Source organism: Mus musculus, chromosome 1, assembly GCF_000001635.26.
Source record: "Mus musculus strain C57BL/6J chromosome 1, GRCm38.p6 C57BL/6J".
Taxonomy (NCBI): domain Eukaryota; kingdom Metazoa; phylum Chordata; class Mammalia; order Rodentia; family Muridae; genus Mus; species Mus musculus.
Window position 1 is genome coordinate 188,148,326 of NC_000067.6, and position 19,803 is coordinate 188,168,128.

Consider the following 19,803-nt stretch of genomic DNA (forward strand, 5'->3'; position numbering starts at 1 on the left):
TGCCCAGGCTTTGGCTGAATCACTCTGACCTGCGAGTCAGAAAACCACGACTTGGCTGGAGCAGGCTGCATGCTTCCCCCAGGTGAAACAATAACATCTAGAATCGTGATTTCCTATGGTTACACACTGTGCCCTTGACTGACGCTTCCTCAGAGCCACAAAAGTCAAAACTTCTCTCAGTGTAAGAAATACATGGAGTCCCTTTCATGACATATAAGACAAACAAGCACCCCTCCTTTCAAATTCTATAAGCCAAAAAGAACATATATCCCCATTAGTTAGTTCTTCCCTATAAAGTGTGCTATTTGGGATTGTTTCTACCCAAATATGACCATTAATGTTAAGGACTACTATCTGAAATAGCTGTAATTTCTATGTTCATATTAGTGCATTTTAAAAAAAATATTTTTAGGGTTGCCCATATAAGACCTGAACAAAATCAAACTGGTCATCATTCTAGCCTAGAGTTGGTGGGGAGGGGTCTCAAGAGTTCTCCTCCCCCTCTAAATTCAGGAACTCTTGACAGTTGATAGCTTTTGAGGAGCTCGGAAGAGTTAGATGAAAGAGCAAGTAAATAATTAAATGGTTAAAATATATTATGTAAATTAATTTCAGAGAATCAATGGAATATTACACACACACACACACACACACACACACACAATTTCAGGAAAATGCTAGCTATGTCTTAGATAAGTCTCTTTGTTACTTCAGCATAAGACCAAAGAATGCCAGGTATCATCTGAGGTTGAAGGAGTTAAAAACAGAGTGAACAAAAACGTGTAGCAAACATACGTGAGACTTTAGCTCTGTCCACAAAACTTGCCCCTTAGACTCCAAATTTTCTGGAAAGATATTACCTAGGACTCTTAAATATGTGAATTGATTTTTACCCATTTGTATCTCCTCATGTAGGAGAAAGAATCCCATCTCAAGCTACATCAAGAAATTGAAAATCAGGCCAACGAGAAATATCATTCTGCTAGTCAGGCTTTACGGCCCCTCCATAAACCCACATATGCCCCTAAGCAGCAAAACACATCCGAAGAGACACTTCCCATTCGTCTCCAGTGTTGACTTTATGAAGATTTCAAAAGCGTAGATCACAAATTTCAGACAGATAAATCTGAAGCAGAGAATGAACAGGGGACAAGAGATGAAAGTAGGAGATTAAAGAATAAGGTGCTCGGAGGAGAAAATGCTGTATCGTATAAGCAGGCTCGTTTTTATGGGCACAGATATTAGCTGTATTTGGAGGGTTGGCTTGCTACACGGAGACCGGGGAAAGGAGGGCAGCTCCTATTTAATGCATCCCAAGGAGATAGAGTTATATAGTCAGTAATTCATCCTGGCAGAAGGGCTCTGACCTTTGGCTCTTCCTTAAAGGAATTAAAACAGTTAATGACTTTCGTGCCTATTAAGACTACGGGCGTTTGTGGGTCTTTGCTTTCTGCATTGGACCATATTTCAATGCCTTCCAGTGGGCTTTTATTTTGAAGCTGTCGTGTGCTGTTTAGTCTGCTCCCCAAGATCCCACTTAAGAATCAGAGAGCAAACCCAAGAGACATCCTTACCTCTATTCCCCGTTTGCTATAAAAATGTCCACAGCAGGACCAAGTCTTCTTTTCCAAAAGCCAGGCAGAGAAAGGGATGCTTTCTGTTGTGAACAGTGAGTTCTTTCTGCTGTGAATTTCCCTAAACACTGCTCAAAGCGCACAGGGTGTACCATGGTGGAGTACGTGTGTTTGATGGTAGGATACTGCAATTATTTTTCAAAATATGAAATAGCTTAGAGTTTATAGAAGTGGGTGGTTGTGCTGGTGAGCATGGAGTGCTCTGTTCTGACCCCACAGATAACAAGATTGTCTCGCATTTGTTGGTGGCTGAACCAGAGAAGATCTATGCCATGCCTGACCCTACTGTCCCCGACAGTGACATCAAAGCCCTCACCACACTCTGTGACTTGGCTGACCGAGAGTTGGTGGTTATCATTGGATGGGCAAAACATATTCCAGGTAAGTTCTCTGGAAACCCCAAGGAAAGGCAAAGACTGCAGGTGCCTCCAGGTTTGTATGTTGTACGGGGAAAAATTTTTACATATTTCCTGTGAGATCATTTCTAACTCTCTGTTGTCTGCACTTAACTCTGCACCTGTTTTCTTAATTCATCAACTTTTATATAGTGAACAGCCTGATGTTTATAAACTGTCATGGACTCTGCTTACTGGTCATTCCCTATTTAAGGGCAGTATTTGCCACAGTGTAATAAAGAACATGCAATCCATAAAACCATTTCTTAGTTACAATGATGATTTTTATTGTTTTCCTAAGGAAGAAAATTCTACATTTTTTTTTACATTAAAACTATTATTTTCAGCATTAGGCTATTGTATTCTTTTTCTTTTCTGAATATTTCATCCCGGTATTTACCATCTTCACTTTGCCCTTCTCTTTATGGTCAAACATTTTAAATCAGTTTGCAATTAGATATTTATGATGAATTTATACACAAAATGAAATGCGAGATGAAGATGGTAGATTTTCTCATACGCTGACCCCAAGCTTGTTGTTTTATTATCTTTCTTTCTTTCTTAATCCATCCTATAACAGCAAAAACATATACCAGGCCATATCACCAAAGGAAACATTTTGAAAATGTTCGCAATGTGTTTGAATTCATTTTCATTTCCTTTAGCTTTAGTTTTCAAATAGTTTATAAAGAAGTTTCCAAGTGACAAGAGATGTTTTTCTGGCACACACAGTTAGCTTATTTCTGTCTCCTTAAACTAGTTTGTCTTTATGCTTTGAATGCAACAGTAATTTCTTTAATCAAATTGATGGAAGTCCCTTTCCCAGCCCACACTGAAACCAATTTATTGGTCATGATACGCCAGCCATGTCGCTAACAGTCGTAACGAACTGTCAGGCGGTATCGCAGTGAAGCTAATTTGAAGTCATTAGGTGTGCAGCGTTCAGGCAACAATTTGTTACAGTGGTTAGGGACACAGCTGACATTTCTGAATAGCTTTGTTCAGGGCAGTTCTAGATGAGACCAAGCAAATTGTAAACTAATTTAAACATCGCTCTGTATTATACCAGCTACTTTGTCTTACACTGTGTGCTAATAAAGCTCTCCAAATTAAGTCAGAACTGGTTAAATAGGTAACTCGAATGTATGCTTTGGCAAGCACCCACACAAGAATAACAATATCTAGAAGAATACAGTTTGGCCCTGTGATATATGTGGATGGGTCAACTTAGATTATAATCACACTTACATGGATTTTATAAAAAAGGCATACAAAGGAAGGATTTAAAAGAACCAGATGGCTAGGTTTGATGATCCTAGCGTTTGTGAGGCTGAGGCAGGAAGATGTTCCTTGACTGTAGAATGATAGCCTGCCACAGGGAAAAAGCCAGATGACACATCTGTCTGGACAGCAAATGAAAACCTCTCTAGGAAGAGGGTGCTGTTGGTGACTGGGTTAAAGTAGAAACAAAACTAACACCTTTTGAAAAAAATGTCTGTAGTCACATTTTTAGATAATAAAGATAGATCATTAATGTGGTAGGCCATTGTTCCATATGTTTATGCCGCTATACTCATTTTTGCTATTTGAATATCTTCCTAATATAAATGGAATTATATTACTTTATCCTCCCCCGTTTACTCCCCAGCCCTTCCCAACTATATTTCCTTAAAGTCTTCTCATGCTCCCTAACTCTCTAGTTGACAGCCTGTTTCCTCTTTGATTATTATTGTTACATACACATATGTACATATGCACATACATATAATTATTCTAACCCACAGCTTCTCATTTTGATACTGCCAATACTTGGTACTAAACAATTCTGTTGCAGCTGGCTTTTCTGTGTATTATAGGATATTTGATAGCATCCTTATCATCTACCGAGCAGATGCCAGTAGTACCTCTAACAAACAAAAATGTCCTCAGACACTACCTTACCATGCCAGGGGACACTAAGCTGCGCATTCCTCCCCTCCATTTGACTCACTCTCCAATTGAAGATATTTATTCTCCTCTATTCAAGGACAGAGAGATTTGAGGCAAAAAGAAATACTAGCTCTCACGTTAGTTTACAGATGTTAACAGAATCTTCAAAACATATTCAAGCCCAGTGTGACTCATAGCAATGGCATAATCAATACTAGACAGGTTGAGGTAGGACAAGTGCCACAGTTTGGGGTAGCCTGGGCTACACAGTGTATTGCAGATGAGTCTGTGTAAGACTATTTTTCAAAATAATAGCATATTTACGTTAAGATCCCCAGCACCCACACAAAACCAGGCATGGTGGCACATGTCTGTCATCCCTGTCCTTGGAATGTGGAGACAGGAGGATCTTGGGAAATTGCTCACTAGCCAGTCTACCAGCGAGCTTCAGGTTCTGGGACAGACTTCTTCAAAAATAAGGTGGAGAGTAATAGATGAAAATCCTTGGCATTGACCTCTGACCTCCATGCCCCCCTGTCACAAATATGCATCCAACAAACAGCAGTGTGTGATTCCTGTCATCATGATGTCAGATTTCTACCATTTCTTTGAGCGCTGCTCAGGTTTCCCAAGTTAAGACATTTATTAAGGCAATATTTTGATACCATCTGGAATTGTCATGAGAAAGACCAGCCATTAGAAAAAGAAGAAGAAGGAGGAGGAGGAGGAGGAGGAGGAGGAAGAGGAGGCCGGGTGTGGTGGCACATGCCTTTAATCCCAGCACTCAGGAGGTAGAGGCAAGTGGATTTCTGAGTTCGAGGCCAGCCTGGTCTACAAAGTGAGTTCCAGGACAGCCAGGGCTATACAGAGAAACCCTGTCTCGAAAAACAAAAACAAAAACAAAAACAAAAACAAAAAAAAAAAGAAGAAAGCAACTGCTCCCATGGCCTGTGGTTTGGAAAGGTCAGAGGTGAATTTACAGTCCTGATTATGTGCCTAAGTGGAGATGGGGGCTTATAAAGAAGCATGCTGTAGTCTCAGACTGGGCAACTTTTGCGAAGGCAGTAACTTTAAATAACTGAGTAGTGTCATTTCCAGGGCTGGAAACAATGGATGTGTGCTTATGTGCTCTGTCGTATGCTGGGGCTTGGAACTGGTGGGGGCTGACATTTATTTGCTCTCAGTAGCAATGAAGATGCAGTCACTGGCAAGATGCCTTAAGCTCTTAGTCTCCTAGTGCCCAGAGGGCATTTTAAACGATTGCAAAGAGAACCTTAGCTTTTCAAAAGGAAATTCAAAAAACATCAATTCACTGAACCGTTTCTTAAGTTTTTTTTTTATCTATTTGTTTTTGTTTGTTTGTTTTTTAATCAATATGCATGCCTTATGAATTTGGGAACATTGTGGGAAGCTCTGTGTTGTCAAAGCATGCCTGAGTTCAAGGGCATCTGAGAACTACATGTCGCCACGTGGAACATGGGATGGGGAGGGGGTGGGTGGGCAGAGGCAACCAGAGCATAAAGATTAGAGTCACATGTCTGCCTTGATAAAAATAAAATTGTGCTCTCTAAAGGGAACCAGTCTTAATAGATGAGTCTGAAGTCACATTACAGCCAGAAGCAAAGTGAAACTTCCCTTTGGTCTTAACTTTAGAATGTTTCCTGTAACAGGATAACAGTAAAGTGAACTTATACACATGCATGCACATGTATGAGTACACAAACACACACACACACATAAACACACATGCAACACACACACAGACATACACACAGGGACACACACAACACATGCAGACACACATGGATACACACATAAACACATAGAACACACACACTCATACACACATATATAGACATAAACACACACGAACAGTCACACACACACACACACACACACATGACTCAAGCCTTTGTGACCCACACTCTCTTCTCACACCCACAGGCCAGCTCCTTTCTGCAGTGCTGCAAATCTAGCTGCTTGAGCCTTCATGGAAAGTGAGAGATTCTACCAAAGAAAATATTAAACAAAAATACATAGGGGGTGAGGGGTTTTATCAGTAAATAGAGTTAGTTGGTTTGCATTAATAGATCACACAGATGGGACATGAGCTGCTATGAAACACAGCCACACTATCTACAGAAGGAAAAAGAAAGAAAGAAAGAAAGAAAGAAAGAAAGAAAGAAAGAAAGAAAGAAAGAAAGAAAGGAAGGAAGGAAGGAAGGAAGGAAGGAAGGAAGAAAGAAAGAAAGAAAGAAAGAAAGAAAGAAAGAGAGAGAAAGAGAGAGAAAGAGAGAGAAAGAGGAGCACAAGGGCTTCAGAAATGCTTGACTTTAGCTGGAGGAGTGTAAGGGCACAAGAACAGATGACGGTGCCCTAATAGCCCTTTTTAAGAATGACAGGCCCTGCCATTAGCATCCCTTTATACCCTTGGAAATTGCTCATGCCTTGCTTTTCTGCTTCCTATCTGCCTGGCTCTTTTTTATTTCTCTTTCAATTTCGTCCGCGCTCGGATAAGCGCGTGCTAACACAATATGATTGAGCTGTAAAATGGAACGCTGTCGCCTCTAATCTCCTTTATGTAGATATGGAGGTTCGGCACACTCCACTCCCTCTCCATTGTTGGCCTTTCTTAGAACAGGCTGCCGAGGAACGAGAAAGGAGGCTCCCACAGACAGCCGAGGAGCTTGGTTTCACAGGGTGTGATAAGGCAATTATCAGCCCAACAGGCAGATCTGGGATTGTTCTTTGTGGCTGATTAGGATATTATTATGTCCTGGAATTTCCTTAGCAAAATACAGCGTAGGCTTAGCAGGTGGCACTTAAAAAGCCGTAGCCCGTATTAGCTGACCCATATAAGTGGCTTGAGCGTATTTATGCATCTTGTCGGCCGGCCTACTACTTTAAAGGAACAGAAAATGAATTTGACTAATGAAGTGGGTGGGTGTAATTTAAAAGAAAACGTGGCAGACTTTCAGGTCGTCCTGTTTCCATAAGTTAATTTAACCAATTTCATCTTGCGGCAGAGGGGCTCAAAGCCGAACCTCTCTGGGGTTGAGCCGTGCTCTCCAGCTGACCTGTGCGCCTTGCTCAGCTTCAGTATGGCTTGCTTGTAACAGAACACGTGGGTTATTTGTCACAAAGAAGGGCTTTGCTCAACGCTGGGAACACACCAGACACATTTTTTCATTAAAAGATAAATTTATTTTTATTTATAAATGTGAGCATGCGCCTGTATAAGTTAGGTGCCACGTGCACGCAGCTTCCACAGAGGCCAGAACCCCTGGACCAATCGTGTTTGGGAACCGCTCAGTATGGGTGCCGGTAGGTAACTAACACCCGCCCCCCCTCCCCAGCCATCACGGTCTTAAAACAGTGTGTCTCATGAATGATGGCATCAGACAAAAATAGGATTGCTTCAGCCAACGCAGGGCTACTAAAGGTTGAAGAGCAAGACACACCTGGAGTGCGAAGTGCGTTTCTTTGTATAAAAAGTAGAAAGGACACTAGCCAGCATTCTCCATCTCTGCTAACTTTTTTTTTTTTAAGATTTATTTATTATATTTATATGAGTACACTGTAGCTCTTTTCAGAGACACCAGAAGAGGGCGTCAGATCCCATTACAGATGGCTGTGAGCAACCATGTAGTTGCTGGGATTTGAACTCAGGACCTCTGGAAGAGCAGTCAGAGCTCTTAACCACTGAACCACCTCTCCAGCCCCTCTGCTAAATTTTAAATAAAAAATTCAATCAAAGTTGCTTACTCACAGGGCTTTGTAGAATTTTCCTAGTTTCAATTGGTAGACTTTGATGTGATGACAAGAATATCCAAAGGAACAAGAACCAAACTCTATACTAAGACACATGTGTGTGTATGCACATGTCTTATGTGTATATACACATATGTGTATGTATATACACACACATATATATTACATGAAATATATATGTATATATAATTTTTGTTTAAAAAATTATTATTTTTTACAAAATAATCAAGAATGTTTGAACATTGGTCCCCAGTGGCACAGTTTAGAGATAGTTATTTTATTGTTGAAATAAATTTTCTGTAGAGACCAATTTTTAAGATTATATTTAATGTTCAGGTTTTATTGTTGCAGTATTTCCTCCTGGATATTGTTGATTATATCCCCCCACCCCATATCACACCCTTTGAAGACAGAGTCTCACTTAGCCCAGGCTGGTTTGGGTCTTACTCTGGGTCCCTGTTTGACCTCAAACTCATAGCAGTACTCCTGTTTCCTCCTCCTCCATCTTCAATGTGCACGACCCATACGCGAAACACATGCAAAACCCCGGAGACAATGGCGGATGCAATGGCCCTATGGTTAACTCTCATTTTTAATATATATAAGTCTCTGTATGGAAAGCATGGGATGTAATTTGACAGTTAAGAAGCAGGCAGTGGTTGACTAAAGGTGACTGATGCAATATGTAAGTCATAGTTATTTTGATTCTATATCAGTAAAACTTGATAAATGTTTCCTGGTTTCTTGGTTTAAAATGTGCCCAGCAGAAAACTTCAACTAGATTTTAGGGACCATTTGTTCTTCATCCCATAACTGAGTTTTCATGTAGTTGTGTTTTATATTCCTCTGTAAATGAGTTAAAGTAAATAGCTGTGTCTTTTCCTAGTCATCTGCTATGTGCTTATGTAACTCTGTTAGATAAGTGGATACAAGTTAAGTGTAGACCCAAGCCCCGGTAGAGCATAGGGCTGAGTTACAAGGTCATCCAGTTATTAAACATTTAGAGAACATTTAACATCCCAGCTAGTTGTATCCCTTTTTACCTATTGGCTAAAGAGCTAATGAAAGTAAAATCAGAAACAAAGAGTTGTAGCTGACAATATTTTATAATTGCACTATTAAATATATTTTGAAAATCAAATGAAGAAAAATACACATGGAAATTATAAATCACTATATAATTAATTTGTTTATCATCTAAATGTAAAATATTTACAAAGTATTTCTCGCATATGATCCTTTCAGTGCCTTAAATTCAAAAGACCCCCCAAAGTTAGTATTCATAGAAGTCGTTCAACAAACTTCTGTTCTGATAAACAAGAGAACATTTCCTTAGCTAAGAGACCATTGTGTGGGCACGATGGTTCATTCCCAGATAGATAAGACCCATTTCTGTCATCTATCTTAGGCAGCCTTTAATGACGGAAAGTTTTAGAACTGTAAAAGAGAAACAGGACCCACTAGGTAGAAATGAGTTGTGAAAGAAAGTTAACTGAGGTATCAACCAAGGGGTTCTCCACTTTCTGGAGCTGCCCCTGCTGAGAATGAAATGCAGACCAATGAAAATATCCCTAACAGATTCAAAAGGCAAGCCACAGCTCCTTACTGGGACCCACAGAGTATGGTCCTCTCTACCCTGTGCCTTGAGTATGAGCTGCTACTGAGATGTCTATGAATTATAACATCCGTCTCTGAAAGCCAAGGGTAGTTCCAAGGCCCTGGAAGCTGACCAAGTGTGTAAGATCTGGGAAGCTTAAAAAATAACCAAACTTACAAGGTCCTTCCCTGAGATTATGTCATCAGTGAACAACTGCTCAGGGAGAGGTGCCTCTACGGTAGAGTTTCCTGCAAATTATGCAGGAGACTAGTCACCCACGCTCCCATAGGTACCCTGTCACTCACATTCTTGGAAAGCAGCCATGCTCACCAATATATGATTAACACAGGTTGCCACTCACATTCTTAATAAACTTGTTGGATCACCAAGCTGGATATGACTGGATTTTTAAAAAATATATGATTAGTGCCCTAGGTGGGGTAAATAGACATTTCTTTATGTTTTCCCTTGAAGAGTCCCACAATATAATTGATGCTTTAACTAATAATTGGCAGAACCTAAGATGAATCTGGGGAGGGAGCAATTGCATCATCCTTGAGATGGGTCAGACAAAACAGAACTGAGAGTAAGTGACCTGGACTGGGAATATCCATAGGTTCAATCTAAATACACCTTCCGTCGCCCATGTAGGATGGGATGGGTTGTCTTTTTGCTCAGTGGCAGTGGTGTGCCCCTTTGTGTGCATGATAAAACATGGAATAGAGGTTGGGCCATGTGAGCACCCCTGTGGTAGTGGGACCTAGGAAAGTTGTCTTTGTCCACATTATATGGGAAGGCATACCTCTCTGGTGAATGAGGGCCACTATATCCCTATTGGGAAACTCCTGAAGCTAGAGAATAGATTGCCATCCCTGAAAGTAGAGTGAATGGGGCAAGATCATAGGCAGGCCAGGCAAGAGCTTCATGGCCTTTTCTGGGATGGTGGATAAGACACTGAAGCTCAGATGCTGTCCAGGAAGGATTTGCTCCCCTAAAAATGAGAAAGGCATTAGGATGCCACCTTCTTTGTTGACTTCTAGTTTGGTAGGAAATTGTGTGTGGGAGGGGAAGGGTAGGGTGGTATGGAGGTGCTCATGTGCTAATTCTTACCTTGGTGAGATAGAAAGGAAAGAGAATATAAATTAGATTTGTATGAAAGAGCCCTTCCTGGCTTCCACAGACAATGAGGAGGGAGGAACTGACATCTGAGTGACTGAAGATAACTCTCAGGTCTGTCAGTTGATACAGAAGTGTTGGGGCAGGGAACTCCTGCATTCAGCTTGAACATGAGAGCCATAGTAATGGCCGACACTGGAAACTATGGTAACCAGGGGATGCTGTACACCTGAGCTGAGTGACTCAGGAAATACTTCTACACAGAAAAACAAAGAGCCTTTCACATCCTGGCCTGTGGGGCTGTGTGGCATAGCAGGAGAGAGCATGGAGTAGCTGGAAGGAGAAAACTGCAGTGTAGCTAGTGTCAGTGATTTGAAATCTCACCTAAGTATGGTTAGCATTTAGAAACACCATCCATGGTTTATATATTCGCTTATACCCTTCACTCAGTTTGAATACAGCCCATAGATTACCTTATCAGACTCTTTTAAAAATACTTTCCTCCCATGAGTTAGCATGATGGCTCAGCATGTAAGGGCACTTGGCAACAAGCCTGACAACCTGGGTTTGATCTTTGAAGGAGTACACAGTGAGAGGAGAGAACAACCTTCCGCTGATTGTCCTCTGTCCTAAACATGCACCAATTAAACAAATGTGAAAATAAATTCTAGTTACCTCCCCTAGTTCATCATAAGACTTAGGAAGCTAAGGAACCCAAGAGACTCAGGTATGTGACTAAGGAAGGTAAAGGCTTAGAAGGCCTCTCCTTGATGTCATGGGAGCAGGAAGCAATTAATGAGTTAGAAGAAACTCTTCAAAAGAGCTGCCTGTAGACGGTGCAGGGATCTTTGGATGAGTCTTTCATGAGTTGTCAGCCATGCTGAGGTGAGACTTTTAGGTGATGCACCTGTCTTTGTGCCACACTGTGGACGACTCTTCACTCACGATCCCGTAGATAAGCTCATAATCCAATTACTATACTGCATGAGTTACTTTCCCCACTGTTGTGAGAAATACTTCTCAAAAGCAATTTAAGGTAGGAAGGGTATATTTTAACGCACAGTTTGACGGTGCAAGTCACAGCATTGGAGAAGGCATGGAGATGGGATCATGTGATAACCAATCTTATTGCATCTGTAGTGACAAAGCAGAGAGAATAATGCCCGCCCTCAGTGTGCTTTATGATTTTTATTTATTCCTGGACCCCAGTCTGTGGTACGATGCTACCTACATTTAGGTGGGTCTTCCCATAGCAGTTAAGCCAATGTAAAAACTCAAAAAGCTCTCAGTGCCTCGAGGTGTGTCTCCTAGGTGATTCTAAACCATGTCAAGTTGACAGTCAATGTCAGCCACCAGAGACAATATCTAGACCTGATTGGAAGCATTTCTTTAGTATATTGGTGGTGCCTATCTTAAGTGAATAGATTTTTCTCCCATATCTCCCCAGGAAAAGCCATGAAGCAGGCCCATTGCATGTCTCTGCCTCCAGACTGAGTTTTCTCTGCTCATGTGCACTCTATTCTGCTTTACTGTGTTCAGTCACTCCACGCTTCCAAATACTTTTGCCTTTCATACACAGCTATGCTATTGACTACTCATAAGATGATTGCAATCTTACAGCACATTATGAAATCACAACTTCATAGTAAATCCCCAAATACATTTAAAGTGTTCACATGTCAACTTTGTACATAGTAACATGTTCAGTAGTATAGGAAACTTAAAAGAGGCAAGTATCAAAGTACCTACCCCAACCCAAACATTTATGCCTACATACACACATATGTTTTATATAAACATATATAAACATATAATATCCGTTTCCTATCTGAATTCTTCACAGGTATTCTTTTGGATGGGCTTAAGGTTTAGAAGTGAGACGATTCTATCTGTGTATAATTGTGTTTAATTTTTAGTGACAGCTTCACTGAGTAGTTCAGAATGGCCTTGAGTTTGAGTTCCTGATGCTTGAGCGGGATTTCAGGCCTACATGGCACTTGGCCACTTGTAAAGCACTTTCACCGGCCTGTTGTGTGCACAGCACATATGTTTCACCTGTTATGTGCACAGTTATGTGCACAGCACTCCTGCTGCTTAGCTCTTTGCTCCTCTTTAGAGATGAGCATGCTTGAGAGCTAGGATCTTTCCCTGGGAATGGGGTGGGTTAGTCAATGCCCCTGGTGTCTCCCCCCCGCCCTCCCGCTCTCTATCTGTGTCATACCATTTATTTGTCTGTCCCAGGCCACCTGATTGTATTTTATAACAAATGGGGGATGATGTGACATATTCACCCCAAGTCTAAACTTTGTCTGTAGACTCACAAAACTGAAGGTTAAAGGAATGTCAGTGGTTAGAGAAGGAAATGCATGGCACATTTTAAATCAATAAAAATCAAGATGCTTGACTGATAGTGTGCCCTAGACATTACCCATATTAATGGAGCAGGGCAGTCACCATCTGGCTACTCATGTGAATGTTTGAGGAAATCCTTAAATGCCTGGTTCCAACCATCTATGTGGATGTCCATGTGAATTTGGTCGACACTTAATGGTAAACAGAAGCAGAAGTGATTTGCTGCAACTTCTATCCTATAAAAATGGTGTATCAGATGGGTATGGGCCATAAGATCACTAGAAGCTGAGGCAGGAACATGACTCCATGTGCAAGGTCAGCCTTGGCTACAGGGTGAGACCCAGCCTAAGGCACCCACCCACCAACCCATCAACCAACAAATCAGTAAGATAGCTCTCATATTTAGCCCTGAATCAATATATACCTTCTCTCTTTCTCCCCCTTCTTGCACATAAGCATTTAGTGACGCCCATATAAGATACTGTGTGCACACACAAACATGAATACCACCTAAGTTTGACTTCTCAGAACTTTACAATGCCGAGTTGAGAAAGATGAGCTTGAAACTACATGGAGTGATGAGGGCCAAGAACGTTAGAAGAAGCAAAGAGAGAGGCAAAAAGCCTTGTCACAGAGAACCTTGACTTCCGTGCTGAGGAAAGCGATTTCCTGACTTCAGAGCTAAGGCCTCTAAGATATGTACTGTGAAAGATCTGATTGAAACTTCCTCTTGAAAAGTGTTAAATCAGAATGGTTGAAGCAATTTACACCAAGATATTAGTCAATATAATCAATATATTATATTAATCTCTGGATTAATTGTTCTGTGATATCCCAGGGTGTCTGTGGTCCTATGACCTAAGATCTGTTGTGATTTTTATAGGGGTCTGGGGTGATCGCTAAGCTCTATGGAATGACATGATGGAGAACTAGCTATGTGCTTTCCAATCCACCATGAGCTCTCAGAAGTTGGAAATGGCTGGGAGTGACCTTGATTGAGGCTTATCATGATACAGGGACTCTGTGGACCTGCTCCAGGTCTCTGTAGTCTCTCCCAGTCTTCATGAGGCTGTTACCTCTGACTTTTGGGTTGTTTGCAAAACTACTTGAAGAATTAGAAAAGTTAACACGTTCGGACATCGTGAGAAAACTGCTCTGTAAAAGTTGTCTTCATGACCGCAACCCACGCGTAAGTGGTTGATTAAAGTAGCTTCCGTAGAGCCCCTGGTGTGTGGTTCACAGAACCCAGTGCACTAACCTTTCCCTCTGTCCCTTGGTGACCGACCCTCGCTCTAACCCCACTCCCTCTTCCCATAGTGGCTAGTCACACTTTCCCTCTGTGTTCCCCTTCATCTGCCTCAGCCAATCTCCAAATGAATGCGTGTCTATCCCGGCCTTGGCTTTGACACTCTGGATATATTGATTAATAGTTGCCCTAAGCTCCTTTTAGCAAATCAAATTTTCACTTTTAGCAAGGATTTCGCCTCTGATTTATTCAGCAAAGTGAAATGCACTAAATTGACTTTGACATTCAGGGAAAATGGCAGAAAAACAAAGAGCCCAGGAAAGAGATATAAATTGTGTGGCAGCTGGAGACTTCAGGCACCAGAGAAATGGTTTTCTAGAGAATTCCATGTCATTTAAAAACACTTTTTAAATACAACAGTGACTTATTTAATTTGTTTTTAACTGTTGAGTTTTCTTTTAGGAAGATGTGTGAGCTTGGAATTTCCCATATTTGTTTTTGTTGTTGTTGTTATTTATTTCATAGGCAAGTCCCACTGCACAGTTCAGGGAAGACACTAGAATGTTCGAGTTCACCACTCTGTTTTTTATAAGATAACTTGAATATTTCTCTTCCAAAGGAATTTCACATTCCTGGCTTCCATAAACTCATTTTTATATGTTTCAAAGCTATAGTAGAGAGAGATAGATGATACATAAATGATTGATAGATGTTAGATAGATATATAGAGATATATAGATGATAGATAGATGATAGATGATAGAGAGATAGATAGATGAAAGAAGATAAAAAGATAAAAGAGAGAGTGTGTGTGTATGAGAGAGAGAGAGAGAGAATGTATTTATGGTTATTCTCAAGAGCACAAAAAGATAAAATGCTGAGTCACAAACACTAGTATAGAAAAGACATGTAGGTCTGTTTTCCCACTGCTTCAATAATACTATTCTTGGTTGTGTTCATTCATATGACTGAGTAGACCTGCTTTTTAATTTTTCCAAGGTTTGGAATCAACCTCTGTGTTAGAGAGAGAGAGAGAGAGAGAGAGAGAGAGAGAGAGAGAGAGGTATGTATGTATGTATAATGTGCTTTTGATGTGTTGAAAGAAGAGGTGCAGTTGTGGGCAGAGCAGACAAGAGAGCTTTCCTTGTACTTTCTACAAGCACTTGGGGTGGGGGTGGCAGGCAGTGAGCTAAAAAGTGCCAGTGTGTGCTGGTGAATTAAAGAGAAAGCCTTCAGGTCCCAGGATCACGCAGCTGGGAAAGTTGTTTACCTTGTCCCTAAGAGCTGATCCTTTAAAAGCTCAGGGTGGTGCTGTATGGGTTGTAATCCCAGGCGTGGAGAGGTGGAGACCGGTGGACTCCTGGGATTTACTGGTGAGCTGGGTTATTCTATTTGGTGAGTTTCAATCTGGTGAGACCGCCTGAAAACAAAACAAACAAAACAAAAGGAAAACAGAAAATGAAGTTTGCGTGATGAGCAACACCCAGCATTGTCTTCTGGCTTCTGCATACTCACATGCACATGCATGCGCGCACACACACATGCATTCACACACACACAGAGAGAGACAGACAGAAAGACAGAGACAGAGGGAGCGAGAGGGAGAGAGGGAGGGAGAGGGAGAGAGAGAGAAGAGAGAGAAGAGAGAGAAGACTGATTAGATGACTCCTAACTCCTGTGAGTTCTGAGAACCACTGTCGGTTCCATTCAGTTAATCTCTCAATTTTACAAGTGTCCTCTGAGCACACATGATGTCCTCACCACAGGTTCTTATGTTAATATTATAGCACTTAGAAGGAGAGAAGAAACGATTCTTCAGCTGGATTTAGGTGAAACGTGTTGGTAATTGAATGTGCAGGTCAGCATCAGAGCCTGCCCAGCTTCAGGGAATCATGTGAGCCCAATTAAATCCCATCACTCCAGGGGCATCTCCAAAGAGCCGCTACCTCCTCTCTATATGAGGAAGGCTTCCCACCTGCTTAACCTGCATTAGGAAAGGATTAATTACCTGGGGTGTGGGCCCCTCTGCCAGTCAGCAGGTTTGTGACAGGGCACGTGGTGGCCTGCACTGCTGAGGGATGGAAGGAGGGAGGCAGGAGGGGAAGAGAAGCAGCTGGGGCCTCAGAGATAGGCTGCCTCCTCTCATCCTGATCAGCACTTTAGGAGAGACAAACGCAAAAGGAAGTCTGCTCTTACGTGGCGATTGTCTGTGTCATGGTGGGGGCTGTGACTGGTTAGCTTCTGCACCCCTGAAAGAAGAACAGTCCCTAACCGACTTGTCTTGGTGCTATAGTCTCTCTGATTAGATCCTTTATAGAAACAGGAGGGTCAGTTGGTTCCAGTTTGGCTCTTACTTTGAGTACAGTGCTTTATGATAGACTTTTCCCAGAGCTGATTAACTATGCTCGTTTGTTCAGAGGCACACCAAGCAGAAGCTCTGTAATACTCCTTTTTAAAATACGTGGAATAATAGCAGAGTGAGTCCTTCACCCCTCAAATCCACGATGCGTTGATAGATCTGAGAAGGGCCTTAGAGCTGAGACTGGAGCCCAGCCCTTAGAGAAGAGGCTCCATGCGTCAGTGGACAGCATAACTGCCTTTGAACATAGAGATCCTACCTGTCCAAAAGTGAGTGTGCATACGTTCACAGTGACATGTGTAAGGAGGGATGGCATGAGGGTGGCTGGGTGAGGGGGGGTTCCTGTAGGCTAAAGTAAGCAAAGGCCCCAAGCCAAATTTGGTGTACCATTTAAGTTTTTAGTGTGCATTAAATCAAATGCCTGTACTTGAACATTCTAATTTGGATAAATACACAGAAGTCAAATGACCTATACAAGGTCACAGATTAGTCAGGGACAGCTGTGACTGAGTCTTACACCTTTGAACTTACAAATGTAACAGTACTGGCACTTATCATTGTGGAGAGCGATGTTTTCAAGAGATAGAAATCTTTGTTTGTAGTGTTAGAAAGACAACTACCCTCTTTTCTTTATAATATGCTGTAGCACAATATAGGAATTGTCTATCCATGTTCATTTCTTCCCAAGTATATATGTATGTTCATGTATACACATGTGATGGAAGGCCAGAAGATGAACTCGGGTGTCATGACTCAGGTAGCATGTAACTTTTCTTAGAGATATTTACTTTCTCATTGGCCTTCCAATGCCAAGTAGACTCCTGGGCTGCTAGGCAGGGAGCCCCGAGATCTTCTGTGTCCCCTCTCCAGAGCTGGTATTACAGCTGTGTCTTACCACTCCTGGGTGTTTCCCTGTGTGTTCTGGATGAGCACTCTCCTGACAGCTCCCCTGCCAGGCTCCTGGATACTGTATCTTCTGAAGATAGACCTAGAAGCACTGGAAATGTTACAGGAATTATTTTTGGCACATTTAAAAAAAGTTTATCACAAATCATAAACAATAAACTCATCTATCCTTTGGTGTTGCCTGGTATGCTGTCAGGATACATTGCATCAGATGCCTGCCTCAAGGACTGTTGGCCTTTGGGTGGACAGACTCTTGATATTCTAGACAGTGGGATACATTGGAAGCAGATCTCTGACTAGGGCTTCCCTTTGGGAACCGCAGCCAGCCAGTCAGAGGTGATAAGAGTACGGTGAATACAAAGACTGCCAAGGGGCTGATCCAAGTCAAGCAAACACCCCAGAGGAAAGAACCTGAATTCCCAGGGTGCGCCTAAGACACAAAGCATCCTCCTCTCTGCCAGGTAGGCACCTTGCTGTCTAAGAATCAAGGTTCCTGGATAATGGGCGGTTCATAACATTTGGTTAAAAGTAGCTTGAGGATAACCCCTGACCAGTAATGTACTGGTCAGCTGCCTGACCCGATAGACTCTGCCGTGAAACTTGAACTAGATGTGTAAAGGTGACTTAGTATAGTCACCCAGGACTGCTTTGTCTAGCTTGATGCAATCATCCTCGTTTTGGGCTGCCGGATCGTTTTTTCTTTGGTTAGGTCTCAGAATGACACTAGGACCTTGTACATAGTGCACATGTATTCTGATGCTGAATCATACCCCTAACATTTGACTAAAGTTTAGACAGGCTGGCCTGAGAATGTCATTAAGATAGCACATTTACAGTGATAAGCCTTAAATCTTCAGGGCGACATTTCATATACATTCCACATTAGTTCCAATAAATGCATACAATAAAATGAAGTATTTACAGGTGAACTTACCATACTCTGGGCCTGACTAACTGCCTTTGCTAGGGAGACTGTCTATGGGCTTATTTTATGGCTACTGTACATGGCTTATATGCTATCCAAAGAAATTTTGACATTTTCTTTTAAGTCTATTGTTCGGTAGCCCACTTAGGATTCTGTCTCATGCATAGCTGTCGTAAAGAAGTATCTGGAAGGTAGTCTAATTCAGATGCTAACCTGGCCCAGATCTCAGCTTTTCCTCTATACAAATCTTCTTCCTTGTGCTTTCAAGATCAGTGAGATCGGGAGGGTGGAACTGATGGCCACAATCTGCCTAAACAGGCTTTAAGTGGCTACACTTTCTCAGAAATGGAGGCCCTGCGCTACAGGTTCTTACTCTCTGCAAAATGGAGGATGCTAGTATTTTCTTTAAGATTCATTCACTGTGGTCCAATATGGGCCACCGAGCTGGCTATCTCTGTCCTTCTCAGGACTGCTATGGTCCTGTTTCCTCCTGCTCTCAGCGGTTAACTTTTGTCCCTTTGCGGGGCTCTGCTCAGATGGTGGGCTCCATGTTGCATCCGCACTTGGCTTGTTACCCTCTTCTCAGGCTCTTAGCTTCCCTTTGTTTATTTGAGGCGACAGGAAGACGGCGTAAAGGCTGCTTAGTCAGGGATATCAGCCTTGTTGGCAGGGGAGTGATTGCCAGTTGAAAAACAAGGCATTATTGCTCATTTTTTCCCTCTTATTAGTTTGATTACATTTGCAAATCAAATCAATCCATCAGACATGATCAGGCCTCGTCCGCATTTTAAGGAATAGTAATCTCCGCCTAATAAGATGCAAATGTGTCACATCGGTAAGTAACCAATAAATCATGGTCTTGTCTTTGGCAATCATTAAATATCAGAACCAACAGTCAATTTTTAGTATTTTCAATTTGCGATATGCCGCTGGAATATAAAGATAGATGGACGTAATTACACAAACCAAACACTATTTCAGTTCATTCCAGACAGCAAATTTAGTGGAAGGTATAACTGGCCTGTCATCTCCCCGCATTATTCCTGCCGGTTCATGCAAAGTTCACCGACAAGCTTCAGATGGACATTGCTTTTCCCCCCCCCCCCAACTCCTAACAACGTCCCCACAATGGCAGACAAACTTTGATAGAAGGGACATGAACTGAACTTCCTGATGGCCCAAGTCGGATGCCAACATGACAAGAAGGAAGCATGTATTCTCATCCATCAGAGAGACTGCTGCCAGTGCTGGCTCTCACTGCTTCTGTGCTCCCTCTCTAAGAAAATGAACTCACCATTGTAAAAATACAGGAAAACCACCGCAGCCAAACATGCTCGTGTGATTTATGCAGGCCTCGTCTGTTTTGATGGAATACTTTTCCTGGGGTGCAGGGAATGAATAAACCCTGAATTTTTCTAAGTTTCACACTTTGGCACACCCTTGCATAGGTAAAGGGTTCTTTTTACCTGTGCCATTCTCTGTGAGTATATGTAGATTTATAGTCTGCAACATGTACATTGAAGGGACAGTTTATTCATGTTTGACATACGTGTGTCTGTGTGTTTTGCAGAGG

The 19,803-nt window shown here is 41.9% G+C and overlaps 1 protein-coding gene across 15 annotated transcripts in view; it reads left to right on the top strand.

The window, feature by feature from the left end:
* The window catches only part of Esrrg (estrogen-related receptor gamma), a 606,376-nt gene that overhangs the window by 539,816 nt on the left and 46,757 nt on the right, over window positions 1-19,803 (top strand). For all 15 annotated transcript variants that reach the window (XM_011238916.3, XM_006497165.4, XM_011238917.3 and 12 more), the window contains one exon: window positions 1,854-2,015. In XM_011238916.3, the coding sequence (XP_011237218.1) occupies window positions 1,854-2,015 (162 nt within the window). The remainder of the gene's footprint in view (window positions 1-1,853; window positions 2,016-19,803) is intronic.